Genomic DNA, 21,250 nt, shown 5'->3' on the forward strand with positions numbered 1-21,250 from the left:
TTAAAAAAATATCAAATAAAATCACCACCTTTTATTTTTTTGCAAATCTATCATCGATGTAAAATTTGATGTCTTTTTCCTCTCAAATAAATATTTTAATCTGACTAATGCTCTATTAACACATAAAATACATTTTTCTTACTCTTTTCTTGTTAATTTCGGTTGTCGAGTCAATAAAGATACACCGAATTCACATTCGTGATAGATTTGCAAAAAATAAAATAAAAAGTGGTGATTTTATTTGACACTTTTTAAAGAATGTGATTAAAATGAAAACACGTGTAAAGGTCGAAATTTTATATGAAATTAACCCTTTATAAAATTATCCAACATTTTTATTCTAAAAAAACTTGAGTCGTAGAGTGGAAATTTTTTCTTTATATTAATTGGAGTTCTCTTTTTTTTCTTTTTCAAAAAGGTAAATAAGTAATTATTACATCGATTATATTAAGTTTATTCACACTAAGAGACTCGATTGATCTCAAATTAACATAAATACATTAGAAAAGAAAGTCAAAATTAACCTTTCTTGTCGAGGGGAATGCAAGGTTAATTTAATCTATACTATATATAAAAGCACGGAGGGGGGGGGAGACAGACAAATTTACTGAATAATCCTTTTCAGTTTACTACTAAATAAAGGTTTTATAGTCATTAACTAATTAGTTATTTAATTAATTACTATTGTAATTAAAGTCCTAAATAGAATAGGTAGCTTAATTATCTCCAATTTAATTTTTAGTATGTAAACAATAGCTAAATTGTCTCCAAATTAGTAGGAATACCTATCTTTTAGTTTGATTGAACTACAAAATTAAAATACTGTATTTGGTGAATATATTATTATTTAAATTTCTATCTATTATTTTTAAAGATATTATTAATAAAATTAAGTTAATTATTTAATTATGGTTATTATAAAATCAAAAGAAGAATAAATTCAGTATGAAAAAAAAAATTTAATAACTGAATATATTATATTTACTTTTACAAAAATTCTTAACTAATTTAATATTAATTATAAATAAAAAAATTGATATAATTATAATAAATTTACTAATATGTTCATTGAATAGTTACGTTACGAGCCACGTACATAGCACGTAATGCGAAACTAGTTAATTTAAAATTACAAAATAGTAAAAACTTAATTAGAACTATTCTTATAAAAAAAATCAAACGTTTGGAACCATCAACCTAAATCTGAACTCCCAAGTACTTTTAAGATTTTACTCAGTTCAAAATCCCATTCAAGTAAAACGATGAGACAGCAGCACCTTCACATGATAAGGAAACTCCATAACAGAGGCAGTAATAAGTACAAATAGATATACAAGCTTCTTTTCAACGGCTCTCATCACCTACCGGTAAGGACCGAAATCCCTTGCTTCCGATCAACTTTGATGCACACAGCCTACAGTCTCTTTCCCTGTCATCTCATGTTCCTCGCATGAGTTTAAATGGATGTCGATTTGTTAGCACATCAACTCTGAATTAATCCATTCAACATCATCAATTTACCACCATCCTATAGAAAATAACAAATCCGAAATTCTATCTGCACTCCTACGCGAGTACAACCATAGCTAGCGATACTTCTCAACATGTCATTCAACATACGTACACACAGAGATGAAAGATAGGGGTGTGTGTATTCGGTTTAAATCAAATGGAACCAAGTTTGTCAGTTGGATTTGGTTACTCAATTTGGTTCCACCTTTGCACAACCTTAAAGGATAGACAACATCAAGAAAGACTAAGTTTGTCAATCAAGTCATACATCTTCGAGCAACACCAATTTCATGTAATTTGACCAAGCTATCACAACACTAGCAACAGCGCAATCCAAAGGTCTTCACATACATTAAGATAGCCAAAACACCAAAGTGAAACCGAAATGCATTTTTGTTCAGATTTACTGTAGTTCATTGCGGCACTTTGGTTTCGCCTGGTAATCTAGAAATCATTATAAATATATATAGTCAAAGAGCATCCACACCTAAAACCTAAATCCAGTGAGAGAGCCGACTTGAAAGGGTCCATACGTTGCATGGTGCCACATCTGTTTCAAGTGAAGTTTCTCTCTATAATCGAAGCAATTTTGTGTCATGATACAGTCTACACAAATTCAAAGTTCAGCGATCCACTTTATAAAAAGTTATTAAAGTGAAATCACACTCAGCATTGGTGCATTTTACCAGGAAAAGTACAGTATAACTATTGGCTAGGAGCTATGGATCAATAATTCTCAACATTCAACATTCAACAATCAATCTGTGAAGATGAATCCAATGACAAGAAACAAAAATCTCCAAAAACATGAAGTCACACAAGCTGCATTAAAGAATGTGCATACCGTTGGGACAAAGCAGAAAGTTCCGGAAAAAACAGAGAAAAAGGTTTCTGAGTAATATGGACCAGGGCTGCCTGGCAAAGGGAAAAAAATGATCAAGCAGCATCCAATAAATTCTACATATTAGCAAGTTGATGAGGCAATTAGTTTAATTGTGGCTTGAACAATCTTTTGCAACAAATCACCAAAAAGAGAAATATTGGCAGCAGAAAGAATGCAAGTTAACAACTGGTTACAAATCACACAATTGCCAAGAAAAAAATTATATTGAGACACTGAAAATTTTGACAAGGTGCGAGACCAAAAAGAGAAATATTGCCAGCAGAAAGAATGCAAGTTAACAACTGGTTACAAATCACACACAATTGCCAAGAAAAAAATTATATTGAGACACTGAAAAATTTAACAAGGTGCGAGTACGATCCATTCCCCAACAACACAACCCGGTCCTACCACCTAGCCATCCATAATTGATAAGATTGAGTGTAATTGTGCAAGTTACCGCGCACCATGAAGCAGACTGATGTAGATATCTAAAGACAAGAACAATAATAGATGACATGTCAAGCTATAATACAGAGAAACAAACAAACAGCAAGATGATAGTCAATCAACCAATTTTGTTAGCTTTAATAAATAGAATACCATGACTTGGTTGCAGAGTTCAATTATGACAGCCACACACATGCCATACTCGATTGCAGAGTTTCAACTCCAACAGCTCATCAACATGCCTTCTCTTTTTTTCAAATATCAAATAATGATGAATTTTACACATCACTGACCAAACAAAATGAAGATTGTCATGGCATGTTGCTCTGATACAGCAAGGATATCATGCAACGATATCCAGACACATGTGCATGCACTAAAAAGTAGGAACATTGTATTTTAGCATCCTTAATTATATGTTCATATTCAGCCAACTTCAAGTCTCCACCAGACCTGTATCCCTCTCTAATGAAGTTGCTTTTTGGCAAAGAATTTTCATAATAAACACTTGATGATATCATTTTATACATCCATATCATAAAGAATTAAAAGTGTTATGAATATACACATTCACATCATAAAAGAATTAAAAGTGTTGTGAATAAACTTGGAAGAAGAGCAAAAGTAGATAACAAAAGCCACCAGGCACTAATTTTTTTTTTTTTGGATAATTAAGTCACCAGGCACTAATTGATGAAGACTATTATACAAAGCATGTGAAAATAACATCATCCTCCGCCCCTTAACAAGCATAGCACAGATTTTAACTGGTATATACTTTCTCAACACATTCTCGGAAGACAATCAGACAAGATAAGCACCGGAGCATAGAAAAAAATTGGCACAAAATTAGGTGAATGTATATTGAGCCAGCAGGTAGTTGCAAATAATTTTTAATGTTATATTTCATTTATAACACTAGCAAAACACGATCATACAATCTCTGAACAAAAATAGCAATAAGTGCATTATATATACTCTCACCAAAAGTGAAACAAAATTTTAGCTACAACTATCTGCTATTTCACCAGAAAGTTCCATATGCAAAGTTATACACCAACAAGATAGTGGCTTTTCATGCAGACATAAACAACAATGGATATAAATACTTAAACTTATCACTGGAAAATGCAAAAACAAACATCAGAACCACTCACAAGCAATAAGATACAGCATAATGCTAACTCAAATGATAAAACTATATTAATACTAAAATCTCAACTAGAATAGCATGGGTACAAATTTTGGGCTAGCTCGGTCATTTAACAACAGAAATTCAGAAGGGAGCCACACTCTAAAGGTGCAGATGAAGTGAAGTATCCGTAAAAGCAAAGCTAATACATTCATCAAACCAGAGATCATACAGTCTGCAATCACGAAATCACGAGTACCACAACAAGCATCTGCGCCCAACAAGCTGTCATACACCTGAATCAAACATCCATTCACAGCTCAATTCATCATTTTACATCTATCATGCAAAACAAATTTCATGATAAACAAAGTAAAATAAACAACCCAAATGATAATACCATTCATAGCGAACATCAGGAAACACAGCCCAGAAAACACATAACCATGACAGATGTAGTGCAACTGAAGAGAATTTTTTTGAGAAACAAAGTAACACAAGCACACCAACTATGAAGAGTTTGTATAAACATACAAAAACCCTGGAATGATAAGATAACAACATAGAAAAACCAGTGCATGAATATTAAAAGTTATGGAACTACAATCTTTTTTCAAAAACACAGGAATAAAAAAAAAACATGAAAACAGAAGTGAGAATTACAAATATCAAAGAGTTAAACCTCATGCAATTAGAATTATAGCACATAAATATACTGGAACAGACAAATCAAGTCTCATAAAGAGTAGGACAAAGACTACAAGGAGTAAAAGATAAGCAAATAAACAGATAATGAATCTCTATTGCACATCTTAAAAGTAAGGAAGACACGGAAAACCGTTATGGAAGATTTCACAGCAGCACATAAATGACTAGTTAAGGGGAAACTAATATAAGAGATGTTATAAACCAAGAAAATCATTCCACAAATCCATGTGAACACTATTGCAAACACTACTTGGATGCCTGATCCTTATAATAATGAACACAAGAATGGTTCAATATTCTAATCAATTGTCACATTTCCCTTTAAAATGTGTGCTCATAATACCAGCAAGAACAGTAGCATCAAACACCAAGTTAAACTTCAGAGTCAAATTCAAAAGTTAAATCACATTTAGGGCAAAAGCAGTGAAAGGAAGTTGTGGAACAAATAAAGTAACATTTAACAGGAGATAAACACCACACAAGGTGACATATATTTGAACAAATTGACATCTAGCCAGACTTCAGTCACATGTGAGCATCCTTTCACGGCTATGGAAGGTAAAACACAAGAAATTAAAGCATATGAACTAACCACAGAGATTGCTTTAAAAATGAAAGGGCAAACAAACTCTCACAGCAAGTCACACATGATTATGCAATAATAATACTATAATGTATAATAGAAGTTGACAAACAAACATTCATAGGAAAAAGGCCATACAGCTGCATGCACATGAAACACTCAAACAATGCAACATAAAATCAAGCTAGTAAGCTACTCTACCGATCATCATGAAAGAAAATTAGAGCCAAAGAAAAAGATAAACAGATCAAGTATGTAAATCAATGAAGGAAGACTACCTCAGTAGTATGGAGGCAAATTTGAGTACATTCCCCCAGGTGGAACCCTTGGTGCTGGTGAAGTCCCCTGATGCTGGCCTGGAAATGAAGCATTATAATGCCCAGCATCTGGATACCCACCAGAAGGCATACCAACCGAACTAGGTGGCATTCTGTACATTGAAGAAGCATTACCAACACAAGAACCACCGCCAACACCAGTTCCACCACCTAAACCACCATAACCTGTAGACCCTGGTCCCCCATATCCACCATATGGTCCACCGAGTCCAGCACTACCACCACCATATCCACCACTACCAGCGGTCAAAGAACCTGGAGCCTGAGAAGGCATCCCTGGATGATGAGGAGGAACCTGCATCCCACCAGAATATCCGCTATATGAACCAAGGCCACCTGGACCACTCGGACCACCATATGGACCTTGAGAAGCCATACCCATCCCCATACCCATTCCATCTCCGTGCACATTCCCACCCTGTCCCTGTCCTCCTTCCGCCTGACCCGGGCCACCAGGTTTCCCCTTCTTCCCATCATTTGCCAACTTACAATTCAACTGTCTACCCTCAATCATCTTCACTGGTTCACTCAACGCAGACTGCGCTCCCTCAGCAGTCTTATACACAAACAAAGCAAACCCTCTAGACTTCCCAGTCTGCTTATCAAATCCCAACGGCCCCTCCTCAATTTCGCCATACTGCGCAAATTGCGCCAGCAACCTATCCGCGGGCATTTCATAAGGAACATTCGCCACATAAATCTTCCTCATCGCCACATCATTACCACCGCCACCGCCACCACCACTATTACTATTACTATTCCCCCCACCCGAGTTCCCAGCCGCAGCTAACTGAGTCACAGTCACGCGGCCATCGATTTTCTTACTGGGCTCCTTCAAAGCCAATATAGCACCATCAACATGTTTATATATAACAAAACCATACCCTTTAGATTTTCCTGTATTCTTATCAAGAATCACAACAGCTTCTTCTAATTCCCCATAAGAAGAAAACAGATTTCTTAAATTTTCCGTGGAGGTTTCCCAGCCGAGACCTCGGATAAAGAGCTTACGCTGAGTTGGGTCGGAATCTGCGACGGTTCGTACGGCGTCGAGGACATCTGGGTGGCGGGTAATGGCGGCTTGGAGGATGTCAATGAGCTGATCTTGTGAGAATCTTTCGATCATTTTGCGGGCGTCTTGTTGGGTAAGTTTAGAAATGGAATCAGCGGTGTCTATGGATGATATATTGCCGTTTTCTTCGAGCTTTCGTTTCTTTGCTAGATCCATTGAGTTTGATTGATATGATTGAGATAGAGTAGTGATGTTATGAAAAACCCTAACAATGGGGGAGAAAGGGGGCAATGTTATGTTATGTTTATGGAATGAAGATCAATTCACCCCTCAACTTGTCAAAAAAATATCAAAAAAGTTATTTTTTAAGGGCCTAATTACTTAAAAAAAACCCACCTTGAAACAATTTTTCGTTTATATCCTGACCTAGTAAAAAGTCCATTTGTACCCTTTTTTTGATTTTTCGTTTTCAATTGTACCCCAAAATTTTATTTTTTGACAATTTAATTAATTATAGGATGAAAATATTAAAAATAATTAAATAGAAGGGTTATATCATCTTTTTTCTATTTGAAAAAATACAAATAAGTTAAAAAATGAAGGATTATTTTAAGTTTTTTCTAGATAAAAAAAGTTCAATTTAGTGCTTTAGGGTAGAGTTGAAAACAAAAAAATCCAAAAAAGGGTATAAATGAATTTTTTTCTAGGTCATGGTATAAACGAAAAAATATTATAAGGTGGAGGTTTTTTAAGTAATTAAGCCTTTTCTAAGAATCAAAGGCTTAATATATAAACGTGTCCCTGTACTTTTAACTTTTTTCACATAAAGTCTCTGCACTTCATTATCCCTATTATAAAGCCCTACACTTCTTAAATCAGTAGCCCGTAGTCCCTCAGTGCAAGCGAGTGTTAACACCGTTAGAGATTCCATCCAATCTGTTTACACGTCAAATACATCTCCAATGTGGCATTTGATTTGACAGATTTCAGAATAAATATCCATTTGAATTTTAAATTTAACTTCTTCTTCTTCTTGTCAACATTTTCTTGTATGGAGTGCTTATCTTAACTAACAATATTTTTTGTCTAATTATAAGGTCAAGGTAGTAACTTGCAGTGTATAAAATTTGCAGGAAACAATCGACACAAATTGCACCAAGATCAAGTGCTGGTTATTGCTGAAAATTATGCAATACTATATAAGGTTAATGAACGGTGGCCTGGGCATGCTGTGCTGATTCCTCCGGCTCCCGATTCTCAAACCGCTCATAAATTCGGTTCTCAAGGGTTCCTTAATTTCACATCGAGGAGACCACGACACTTGCTGCATCTTTTAGAGCTTGGGTATAATGTCATGTAAAATGATGTCGATATGGTTTGCTTGGGAGCTCCCTTGCAGGGAAAGCATGAAGTGTACTTCACTAATGATATGCCAGCCGTGAAGCCTGTAGATCATTCCCATGATTTGCCGCCTCCTGGAAAAAAGGGGCAAACTTATATCTGTAGCTGTATAATTTTCCTACGCCCTACTGATGGAGCAAAACTAATGAAAAAGTGAATTGAGGAACTTCAAGTTCAGACTGCTTTTAACTGGGCATTAATGAAAACTTTTGGATGGGTGGACCTCTACCTGCTGCCATAAAGCATTATTCCTAACAAGAGGACTATACTTCAAGAACTCGACATGAGTGCAGGAAATAAAAGGAAAACATGTTATCATTCACAACAAATACATCACAGGTTTTGACAAGAAGATAAAGCGCTTTATGGCCTCTGGTTGGTCGATGATTATATATGCTCAACAGTCGCCATTTGGAAATTTATGAGTCGAAGACCTTACAAGTTATTGCTATTGTTAAAATGAGTTTGTACATTTAAAGAATGTGATTTTGTCAATTCTTTTTATGTCTACTGCTAAGTCTTAAATCTATAAAATCAAGGTGGTATTTAACCCTTTCCTTTTCCTACTTGGAGTCTACCTTCCTATGAGAATTCACCACTAGCAGCTGTGGTTATTTTGCAAATCTTCATGGGCCTTTTTTCTAAGATTAAGGTCAAGAATAGTATCGTTTTATGATTAAAATGAACAAAACTGGGACAAATAATAGACCTGATGCATATCCTATGTGGCATATGAGCTACATATTCAAAATTAGAAGGAAATGATTATGACGTATTCATGCACTCTACTGCATGTTAGTGATCTATATTTCCATGCAAATCAAGTTACTACTTTGTTATCATAAATTAGAAATAGTAACAAAAACAATTTGACTTTTGACCAAACACACAAATACTCACATTATAATTGCACTTTGACTGGGCGGTGGCGCTTTCATGTCTAACGGTCCTGGTAATTTTTCCGTCATTGGTAAATTCATTACATAAGGGAGCTGCAAAAGTGTTATTGTTGTTGTTAAAATGAGTTAGATAACTATTATTTTTCTGTTCTAGAGATGAAATTAATGGAATGAGAAGTAGTTTTTTTTTGCAGGAATACAATTTGATGTACTGAATGAACAAAAAAAAAGATTGAAATTTGTCTCTGAAAATCAGTTGAATTATATTGTGAATTACTCTTATAGAAAAGAGCAGGTTTTTATAAAATTTATGTATTTTAACAGTTCTATAGTGTTCTTAGTTGTCTAATTTGTGTTTTTGAATTTTTGATTTGCAGGCGCAAAGAGGGAACCTTTATGTATGGTATTATGTGGCTGTCAAGTGGTCATAGATGCATAAAATATGGTCATATATCCATGATTGAGTGTGCTTGAATTTTAAAAGAGAGCTGTGATGAACCAAATTTGCATGAGAAGTAGTGGAGAAGACGTAGTGTAGAAGAAAAAGATGAGGTGGCGTTTTTATTTGGCAAAAAAATAATGATGTGGACTGAAGCTTAAATTTATTAATCTCACTAATAAAATGTGAATTACACGCGCTAACAGAAGTTAACAGAAGGACATCGGGCTACTGATTTAAGAAGTGTAAGGCTTTATAATAAAGGTAATGAAATGCAGGGACCTTATGTGCAAAAAGTTAAAAGTGCAAAGACACGTCTATATATTAAGCCAGAATCAAACTAGCACAACTTTATTCTTTAACATCAAAAAGACCCTCTCCACTCTTACCCCTCTAGTGAGATACATTCTCTATACAAAAATAGAAAAAAAAATTAAAAAAATACTTCATTTTTTAAAAATTTTGTAAAAATATTTTTTTAGTAGATTATTGTTAATTTATTGGTAGATTAGAGGTATAAAGAGTATTTTTGCAAATCCAAAAAAGGAGGTATAAAAGATAATTTTTCAAATAGAAAAAAGTTTGGGAAAAGCCTATTTTAAGGTCTCTACACTTGGCGAGTTCTTTTATTTGCGTTCCTTATTGATGGATACCGAATCCTACACTAATTATAATGGAGCCGAGTCACAGGAGATCCATTCTCAAGCGATACCGAACTCCTAACGAGAGAACAAAATATATGATGAAGACGGTCGAATCCATAGGATCCGCCAACGTATCATTCAACAAGACGAAGACCAAATCCCTTAGGATCCGCCCAAAGAACGTCGATCTTGGGATCCGGATAGATCGCCAAATCTACTATAATATCTCGAAGTACTTTCCTATTTGGACACAATCTCCAACTTAAGAAGATAAGCTCTATCTTAGGAAGACGAGACTATTTAGGAAGACGTTCCTAAACAGGACTCATGTCTGAATAAGGTAGATCACGCCAAATCAGGGTCAATCCCTACAAAGTAGGATTCACTTACCTACTTCGACTCTTCAAGGTATGCAATCATCTACTATAAAAGAAGCATGAGGTATACCTGAAAACACAATTACATTGATATACTCAAAACGCTGCTCAAAGCTCTAAACTGACTTTAGCATCGGAGAGTTAATCGGACAACCACCGTCCAGTTAGCTTCTACCTTGTTTTGCAGGTCTCATTCACTGGTTCAGAAGGCAGACTCCATCAATTGGCGCCGTTTGTGGGAAAAGCTTAACTCAACTTCAAACTCGAAGGAGCTTTTCTGAACTCAAACAAATTTCATTGAAGAAGATGACTTCTGAAAGAATGCACCTGAAAGACAATACAAGGAACGTATCGCAGGGGAGAAAAAGAAAATCAACAGAATCCTTCATTCCACCGCCGGTGACTTTCGACGAGTAGGACTTCGGGAGAATAGCAGAAGAACATAACGGGGCCCTAGTAGTGGCCATGATCATCGAACATTGGAATGTAGAAAGAATCTTAGTTGATGAAGGAAGCGCAATAAATTTAATAACAAGAAAGGCTTACGAGAGCCTAGGAAGGGATCTCGCAGAATTAAAGGAATGCTACGCCCGTAATGGGATTTGGGGGCTCCCCCATTAAGCCCAACGGAACGATTACACTTGACGTAAAGCTGGGAAGAACAAGGAAAAGCGAGGAATTGCCTACACAGTTTAGTGTCGTGGAAATCGATCTGCCGTATAACGTGATACTGGGAAGACCTTTCCTCCACGACTCGGTGGCTGTGACTAGTGTAAAAGCACTAACTATGAAGATACCAACAAAGCAAGGAATCATTACGGTACAAGGAAACCGAACCGTAGCAAAAGAATGCTATGATAAGTCAATAAAAGAGTCGTGCAAAGCAATGCCAATTCAAGAAATTCTCAACCACGATATTGAAGAAAAAGAAAGTACACCCGAAGGCGAAACGAAGAAATTAGAGCTCAGCGCGGAGAAAAAAGTAAACCTAGGAGCAAACATGAACCCTAAAGTGGAAGAAGACATCACAACGATATTGAAAAACAACATCGGAACGTTCGCCGCCAAGGCCTCGGAGATCGTCGTAATAGACCCTCAAGTCATTACTCATGACCTAAATGTAGCAGAAATGGCGAACCCGGTCAGACAAAAAAAGAGAAAGTTTTCCGAAGAAAAACAAAAGATAATAGCAGAGGAAGTGGAAAAACTTGAAAAAGCCGGATTCATCCGAGAAGTCCATTACCCCAAGTGGGTAGCCAATGTCGTGATCGTGAAGAAAGCTAACGGGAAAAACAGGATGTGCGTAGACTACACCGATCTAAACAAGGCGTGTCCCAAAGATAGTTACCCACTCCCTGATATCGACCAACTCGCGGACTCTACCGCCGGACAGGCAATGTATAGCCTAGCAGGCGCTGCCCAAGGCTATCACCAGATACAAATGAAAGAACAAGATCAGGAGAAAACATCATTCATCACCGAGGGAGGAACCTACTGCTATACGGCGATGCCCTTCGGATTGAAAAACGCTGGAGCAACATATCAAAGACTCATGAATTTCATGTTCAAAGACGAAATAGGAAAGCGAGTCCAAGTATACATGGACGACTTGATCATTAAAAGCAAGAACGAAGAAACTCACGCAAAAGACCCGGAGGAGACATTCAAAATACTAAACGAATTTGGGATGAAGCTAAACCCAGACAAATGCACGTTTGGAGTACAAGGAGGAAAGTTCTTGGGATTCATGATATCCCAAAGAGGAATAGAAGCAAATCCAGAAAGATCAAAGCAATCATGGACATGAAGGCACCTCGAAACATAAACGAGGTTCAAAAAATCAATGGGCGAATCACAACACTCGGTAGATTTATGTCCTGCTCAGCAAAAAGATGCTTTCCATTCTTCAAAGCCCTTAAAGGAACACACAAATTCGAATGGAACAAAGACGGCGAGGAAGTATTTAAAGAACTGAAAAAATTCCCGGTCACCCCTCCATTACTCAGCAGACCGCTGTGGGGGGAAACACTCTACTTATACATCTGCACTAGGAAAGAAACCATTGGAACGGTACTGGTGAGAGAGGAAGACGGTGAGATGCAGCCAATTTACTACATCAGCCGAGTACTAAAAGGTGTGGAGACGAGATACCCCGAGATCGAGAAGATGGCACTCGCAGTAGTGACCACAGCCAAAAAGTTAAAATACTACTTCCAGAGCCACAATGTGGTAGTTATAACGAATCAACCATTACGAAAGGCGATCCAAAGACCCGAAACCTCCGGAAGACTTGTCCATTGGTCCATCCAACTCAACGAACATGATATCAGATACGAACCCCGTCCAACTCTCAAAGCGCAAGCCCTGGTGGACTTCGTAGCAGAAATAACCCCTGGAAAATCCGAACAGCCTAAACCAGAGTTAATATGGAAACTCCATGTAGATGGAGCTTCGAACGAGAAAGGAGCTGGAGCGGGAGTTATTCTCAAAGGACCCGGGAAAGTTAAAATCGAGTACGGAGTGAACATTCAATTCGCTGCCAGCAACAACGTGGCCGAATACAAAGCCTTGATCACTGGTCTCGGCCTAGCACTGGAGATAAGAACGAAGATTCTAAAAATCTAAAGAGACTCTCAACTAGTAGTAAATCAAGTTAAAGGAGAATATCAAGCCAAAGAAACTGGAATGATCGAATATCTGGAAAAATTCATAAAGCTACTTCGACAACTTGAAGCGCAAGGAGGACAGTGGGAGATCATTCAAATCCCAAGAGAAAAAAACACCGACGCTAACGCCATCGCCAAATCAGCGTCCGAACTAGGGGATATATTCATGAGGATGCGGCTAAAGGAAACCCTCGAGTCACCAAGCACCAAGGAAGAAGAAATCATGGCGATTAATGAAACTGACTCCTGGATGACCCCGCTAATCAAATACTTGGACCAAGGAGAACTAGCAATCGACAATGTCGAAGCCATCCGAATCATCCAAAAATCCGCCAATTACTCATATCATAACAGAGTTCTTTACCGAACCTCCTTAACTCATCCGTGGTCAAGATGTGTCTCGCCTAAAACTGGAGGCTCAATCCTGAAAGAAATCCACGAGGGAATATGCGGGGCAGACAAAGGAGCGATCACCATTGCAAGAAAAACAATGCTTCAGGGCAACCATCAAAGAGGACGCGAAAGTTCTAGTGAAGAAATGCGACAAATGCCAAAGATATGACAATGTTAACAGTAGGCCAACAGTACCGCAGGGATCGCTGGAAAGCCCCTGACCATTCACCACATGGGGAATCGACATAGTAGGGCCATTCGAAACAGGAAAAAATCAGATGAAATTGCTAATCGTCGCAGTCGGACACTTCACTAAATGGGTTGAGGTAGCGCCAGTCGTAACCATAACTGCAGCTAGAGTAGAGGAATTCTTCAAGAACGAAGTGATATGTCGGTTCGGCATACCTCACACAATAGTAGCGGATAATGGAAAACAATTCGACTGCAAACGATTCAAGAAATTCTGTGAAGACCTAATGATAAGCTTAAAGTTCACATCAGTGGCGCACCCCCCAAACAAATGGAATGACTGAAGTTACTAATCGAACTATAGCATAAGGAATAAAGAAGAGGTTAGCCCAGTATAAAGAAAACTGGGTCGACGAGCTTTACAGCGTTCTGTGGGCATACAGAACAACCGCAAGGAAAGGAACAGGCGAGACACCCTTCAGGCTCGCCTACAGAACTGAAGTTGTAATCCCTGTGGAAATTGGTGTACCCAGCATCAGAGTGAATTATCTAGAAGAGGAGACGAACGAATCAAGAATAAGGTTGTGTCTAGATCTACTAGAGGAAAGAAGAAATGAAGCAATAATCCGAGTTACAGCTTATAAAAAACAAGCTGCAGGATACCACAACAAGAGAGTAAGCTCACGAGAATTCTAAATCGGCGATCTAGTCCTACAAAACACAGAAATTGGTAGAGGAAACGTCGGAGTAAAGAAAATGCAAGCAAATTGGGAAGGTCCCTACATAGTAGAGGAAGCTACTGGCAAAGGCGCGTACAGGCTAAAAACAATGACCAGATTTATGGTCCCAAAATACTGGAATGTAGAACATTTAAGAAAGTATTATCAATAGACTAGCTCGTGGCATGTACAAATTTCCATTATGAAATAAAGACTGTCCGACATTAAAACATATATAAAATTTTGCAAGACTCGTTTGAGTCTAACCAACATACACGATTTAACAGGATTCGTTTGAGTCTTAGTTAAAATAATCAGAACTCGTTTGAGTCAAAATAAAAATAAAACAGGATCTGATCAGACCTACAAATAAAATACATAGAGCCGAATCCTAGTTGGTTTCGCGACTATACATTCAGGAGGTTTAAATTAACATGTGAACAATAAAAAAACAAGCATGAGTTTAGATTAACTCTGAAAATAAATAAAGAAGAACGACTACTGGAAAAAGATTGTATATATTAATTCAAGCGGAAATTACAACGGATTCGCCTTGATCCGGTACAAAAATATATAAACAAAAAAGATAAAAGCTAAACTTTTGGCAAAGCATCGTGCTCTTGCTTGACCAGCTTCGCCTTCACCTCTTTCACCGGGAAGCAGGGTCCAGTTGGTTAACTCCATAAAGATTGATCCCATGGTTCTGTTCCCGCAACTTCGCCCCGATCGCCAATCGGTACTGGGTCATAACCTGAGAATAAAAAACTCCGGACTCGCCCAGACGCCGGCGAAGACGCTCTTCCTTGTTCTTCAGACCATCCCTTTCTTTAATAAGGGCATCCGAAGAAGACTTTAGAGACTGGATCTCCTCGGACAAAGTCCGAACCCGAGCCTCTAAAGAAGAGATCTCCCGCTCTTTGGCAGCAACGGACGAGTGCAGCTGCTGGTTCCGACCCGCTAGCTCACCAGCTTCTGTCTCCATCTTCTGTTTCTCCGATTGCCAGGACTCGGAGTCTTTCTGAAGTTTCTTCAGCTGTTTCACCGCATCCCTACGATGTTCCAAAACAGCAATGGACTGAACCACCTACAAAATATAAACGAAAGCAATAAGCAAGCGAAGAAAATAAGAAACAACAACAAAGGAAAGGAAATAAAACTCACCAAAAAACCGCCAAGACATGCAAACTCAACAAGACCATCACCATGGTTTCGATCTACGGACTCGATGTCCTCTTTAATCATAATATTCTCCATGCAAGCATGAAGAATAGCAGCATTTGAAAGCCGAGGCGGATTCTGAGCGTCCGCCCACGCAGTAAACCGAGGCACTTCATCAATCAAAGTCTCTTTAGAAGATTTCTTCTTCTTAAGACGCTTGGAAGAAGCACTAGCTTGATCTTCAACAGATCTTTTTTTGCCAACTGTAGGCAACTCCTTCAGAGAAGAGTCTGAACCCTTCGTTGGAAGAGAAGCAGACTCATGACTGATAGAAGGCACCTGATCGGCAGTAGCAGGTGCGACATCCGTTGAGCTCAGATTCAGGCTTGGGATAGCAGCAGAGGTGGGGACGACTCCATTGGTTACTTCGCCCATATCTACACTCATATCGACATTAAAGTTATCAAGCAGGTGATCTAGAGAAGTTGACATCCTACAAAAAACAGGATATAGAAAAAGTTAGAAAAATACCTTCTAAAGGAAGATCCGCCAAAAGTATTTCGCGACGACTTAAATATCGCTCTAAAAGAACGCTGTGCTTGGGCTTATCGACTCGACAATCCGACAACAAAGATAAGGCGAAATCTTTCTCTCCATCGGATAGATCGGGAACAACAGTAAGCGAAACTTTACTCTGCGTGAAGTTTCGCGAAAAGGAAGAAAAAGAAGGATGTTGGACCAAGAAAAATTTAGGAGTCCAACCTTTTAAAGATGACGGAAGAACAAAAAGCGATCGGTTCGGTCGACCACCAGCAAAGATAAATTCCTCGCCCTTTCGGCGAGAGAAAACATAAAAATAATTAAACAGACCAAGAGTAGGCTCTTGACTGCGGGATCCGCAAGACTCCATGAAAGAACAAATAATGCGAATCGCATTCGGATGAAGTTGACCAAGAGGAATGTTCAGGTTACGACAAACCTCTACAATCAGAGACTCAAGGGGAAAACGAAGACCTGCTACAAATTGCTCATGGAAAACAACAATTTTCGAAGGCGACTCTGTACTATGATTCGCCCGATACGTCTTTCCAGGTCTTAAAATTAAATATAACTCGGGAAAATTGAACTCTTTAGCAAACTGTGTTATTTGCTGAACAAAACAGGAACTTCGGGTATGCTCCACTTCATCACGAGCACCCCGAACCCCATCTGCTACCTCTGACATTTTAGAATTAAAATGGGGGAAAACAAGGAATGAAGATGAAATTTAAATATTAAAAGATCAAAAGAAGAAAAAAGAAGAAGAACACGAAGAACAAAAAGGAAAAAAGCAAACCTAGAAACCAAAATCAGAAAACCAAACGAAAAAGAATATAAATACCTTGAAATCAAATACGCCGGATCAAAAGAAAGATATGGAGCAACTCAAAAACAAGGAATCTTGAAGGTAAAGGAGGAAATTGGCTAAATTGATAAGAGTGGCAAAAATTGCTATGGATTTGCTGAGTAATTCTTTGGCAGAAAGGTGAAAGTAAAGAAGAAAATGATAAATGAACACTTATATGCCCCAAAAAATGTTAAGAAGTCGAAGAGACGAAACCCTAAGGATCTAATTGGATGAATGACAAATGGCGCACAAACTCGACACTTGTTCTCCATCCAGAAATTTCCACTCGCCGATGAACGACACTTGGCCAGAAAGAGAAAAAGGAAAACTTACTAGATAAGTAAAACGACTCGACAGAATACGAAACGACTCGCCCAGAATATAAAACACTCGACTCCAAAAGAACCAAAATTTACTAAGGCATGAATACCAAATACTTCAGCTCACTTGCGGGGGGGCTAATGATGGATACCGAATCCTACACTAATTATAATGGAGCCGAGTCACAGAAGATCCATTATGAAGCGATACCGGACTCCTAACGAGAGAACAAAGTATATGATGAAGACGGCCAGATCCATAGGATTCGCCGATGTATCATTCAACAAGACGAAGACCAAATCCCTTAGGATCCGCCTAAAGAACGTCGATCCTAGGATCCGAATAGATCGTCTGATCTACTATAATATCTCGAAGTACTTTCCTATTTGGACACAATCTCCAACTTAGGAAGATAAGCTCTATCTTAGGAAGACGAGACTATTTAGGAAGACGTTCCTAAATAGGACTCATGTCTGAATAAGGTAGATCACACCAAATTAGGGTCAATCCCTACAAAGTAGGATTCTCTTACCTACTTCCACTCTACAAGATATGCAATCATCTACTATAAAAGGAGCATGAGGTATGCCTGAAAACACAATTACATTGATATACTCAAAACGCTGCTCAAAGCTCTAAACTGACTTTAGCATCGGAGAGTTAATCGGACAACCACCGTCCAGTTAGCTTCTACCCTGTTTTGCAGGTCTCATTCACCGGTTCAGAAGGCAGACTCCATCACTTATATAACAAGTATGATACTCAAGATTTATGCACTTGGAATTCTCACCTCCCGAGGTCCTTTCTATTACTGTGTATTCTACTCTGCGTTAATGAGAGTTTGTTTATATCAATTAGGTCCGTATACTTCTATTTTTATAAAACTAAAATCCCTGTATTTTAGTTTTTATCATTATTGAGTCCTTATATTTTTTTACTTTAAAAACATTTGTTAAATTATAAAAAATTTATTATTCAATATTTTTAAATGACGATGCAATTTAATTAATGCCTTCTTATAGTCTATTTTTAAGCAATTAAACATTATTGGTACAAATGTTATGTTTAGAATTTTATTTGCATCCGTTGTAAATCACATCAGATTTTTTGTATTTTTGTAATCTTCTCTAAAATTTATGATTTTCTAATTTAAATTAATTGAATTAATTTTTTTAAACTTTTTGTATTTTTAAGATATAATAATATAAAAATTCTTTTATATCTCGTAATTAAATTTTTTTAATCTTTATAATCTTATTTTTCAAAAACGTAATGTTTAAATTCTTAAATTATATATTAGTTAAATATAATTACAAAATATAATTTATTTCTATTTAAAAAATTAAATTATTAAAACTATTAATAATAATTAAATCTATATTTATTAAAAAGCGTATAAAATAATAATTTATTAAATAAATTTTACATAAACTCTTCGTATAAAATAACTTATAAATTGCTATATTATTATATTAAAATTTAAAAATATTATAATCATAATTAGTTTAAGTTGTTATTGATTAAATTTTTAAAATCTCCTTATATTAAATTTCTTATAAACATTAACTATTCAACTAAAGATGTTTTATTAATACATTCTTAAAAAAATTAATGATTAATTACTTATTCATTAAACAATTTCAGTTTTTAAAAATCAGACTTTAAAAATTCTATAAATGTTAACCTTTCATATTTAATAACTTATAAAATATTAGTATTAATTAATAAGAACAACATTAAACAATAAACAAAATTTATATTAAAAATTGCCGCTTGGCAATTTGTAATTAATACAAATGTCAAAATATGCTTAATCATAGTTTGGAAATCAAGATTATAGTAAGTATATATATATATATATATATATATATATATATATATATATATATATTTAAGATGTTATTGATTGAATTTTTAAAATCTCTTTATATTCTATTACTTATAAACATTAATTATTCACTAAATCTTTTTTATTGGTACATTTTTTTTGAAATATTATTAATTAAATTACCTATAAACATTACTTATTTATTAAAAAACTTCAATTTCATAACAATTAAATTTTAAAAATTCTATAAGTTTTGACCTTCCACATTTCATAACTTATAAACTATTATTATTAATTAATAAGAAATACATTAAATAATAAACCAAAATTATATTGAAAATTGCCACTTGGCAATTTATAATTAACCCAAATGTCAAAATATGCTTAATATTAATTTGGAGCTCAAAATTATCGTAGATAGATATAGATTAAACAATTTCAATTTATAACTTTTAGACTTTTTAAATTATATAAGTTTTAACCTTTCACATTTCATGACTTATTGATGGATTCCGGCATCTCGACGGCGCTAATCCTGCAAAACAGTGTAGATGGCTAATCGGACGCCTTGTCCGATTAGCTCTCCGATGCTTAAGTCAGTTAAGACTTAAGAGAGAATAATTGTATTTGTTATAAGTTGTGTTTTTAGGCATACCTCAAACTCCTTTTATACTAGTCGAATGTATACCTTGCAGAGTTGTAGTACGAAAGTGAATCCTACTTTGTAGTGTTTGACCCTGATTAGGAGTGATATTCCTTATTCAGACAAGAGTTCTATTCAGGAATGTCTTCCTAAATAGTCTCGTCTTCCTAAGTTGGAGGTTATCTCCCTAAGTTGGAGTTTGTATCCAAATAGGAAAGATACTCTGAATATGCGTAGATCTAGTGATCCGTCCGAATCCTAGGGTCGACGCGCTTTGTCCGAGTCCTCAGAGATTCCGGTCTTTATCTTGTCGGATGATGTTATATTCTAGTCGAGGCAGATCCTATGGATTCGACTGTTGGTTTCTTTTGATTCTGCCCTTCGAGGGGAGTCTGGAGTCGTCTGAGAATGGATCTCCTGCGACTCGGCTCCATTGTATGTAAAATAGGATTCGGTATCCATCATTAGCCCTCCCACAAGTGAGCTGAAGTCATGGTATTTATGCCTTGTAATATTTTAGCTCTTCTTGAGGCGAGTAGTTTTGTATTCCGGCGTTCCCTGTTGCTTCTCTAGCAAGATTCCAATTTTTCTTCCTTTTTTCCATGTGTCGATCATCAATTCCTCGTTGCTTTTGAACTTTAAGCTAAGTTTCCGTTCGTATTTTCCTTATATTTAACCTGTTGTATGACTTGTTTCATTTTTGAGTTTCGCCTTGGCGAGTCATCTTCTTTTGGCGAGACCTTTGTTGAATCTCTTTGATTTATTCAGATACCTTTGTGATTTGATCCATCGGTGTTTTAATTTTTGTTTTACTCTCTTTTTCTTCTTTGTTGAGATCCTCTTTGGCGAGACTTATTGTTTTCTTTTTATTATTTTTATAGGCAAAATTTACGTGTCGACTCCTCATCGTTTATTGAATATTTTATATTAGATGAATCTTCATCAGTGGGCGAATACCGGGCGAGCCCTTATCTTTGGGTTTCCCCTTATCTTGGGAGAACCTTTATTCTTCTTTCATGTGGAACCGTTTTATAGGGCGAACCTTCTTTGTTTAGGACTCGGTCGAGTCTTTTCTTTTTTCTTCTGGATTTTGAACTTTTCTTGTTTAGGACTCGGTTAAGTTTTTTTCCTATTTACTGCATTGCTCCTTATTTTTCATTTGATTTGTTGTTTTTGTCTTCAAGTACTTGATCTCCGTTGATTGTGATTTTAAGTTTTCTTGTTTATTCCTCTTTATTCTTGATGTTCATTCTTCTTTTCTTGGTTTTTATATTTCAACATTCCTGTGCTCTTTGTGCTTGTCTTTATCTTTATCAATCGAAATCTTTTATTCCAGCTTTCTTTTATTTAGGCGATGCCATTATATTTGGAAAACTAACATTTTAGGTGTGAAACCTTTATCTTGGTGTTATCTTTAAATGTCTGTTGATGTTTACTCTTTTAATGAGTAATTGTTTCTTCGAAGTGACTCTTCTTGTTTTCCTTTATGCAATTCTTTTTTCATTTTGAGAGTTTTGTTTTCTTATTTGGAAAGATATGAGTTCTTTGGCCCCCTCCATAAATACACT

The 21,250-nt window shown here is 36.4% G+C and overlaps 1 protein-coding gene and 1 pseudogene across 3 annotated transcripts; one reads left to right on the forward strand and one right to left on the reverse strand.

The window, feature by feature from the left end:
* Positions 1 to 1,198: 1,198 nt before the first annotated feature.
* On the reverse strand, positions 1,199 to 6,942 carry LOC126670780 (UBP1-associated protein 2C-like). Of its 3 annotated transcripts, none has more exons than XM_050364606.2 (2): positions 5,547 to 6,942; positions 1,199 to 2,427 (listed from the first exon to the last, which is right to left on the reverse strand). In XM_050364606.2, exon 1 carries the CDS (start codon positions 6,832 to 6,834, stop codon positions 5,548 to 5,550), a length of 1,287 nt encoding a protein of 428 aa, XP_050220563.1. In that variant the 5' UTR covers positions 6,835 to 6,942; the 3' UTR covers positions 1,199 to 2,427; position 5,547. The 3 variants fall into 3 exon arrangements, with proteins under 3 accessions (XP_050220563.1, XP_050220562.1, XP_050220561.1); XM_050364605.2 differs by having other exon boundaries at positions 1,199 to 2,886; XM_050364604.2 differs by having other exon boundaries at positions 1,199 to 4,273.
* On the forward strand, positions 6,890 to 8,444 carry LOC126668282 (UDP-D-xylose:L-fucose alpha-1,3-D-xylosyltransferase MGP4-like; annotated as a pseudogene).
* Positions 8,445 to 21,250: the final 12,806 nt, after the last annotated feature.

Source organism: Mercurialis annua, linkage group LG2 (assembly GCF_937616625.2).
Source record: "Mercurialis annua linkage group LG2, ddMerAnnu1.2, whole genome shotgun sequence".
NCBI lineage: Eukaryota > Viridiplantae > Streptophyta > Magnoliopsida > Malpighiales > Euphorbiaceae > Mercurialis > Mercurialis annua.

Coding starts and splice junctions, on each gene's coding strand:
- LOC126670780 (XM_050364606.2), bottom strand. CDS start 6,834: ATGGATCTAGCAAAGAAACGAAAGCTCGAAGAAAACGGCAATATATCA.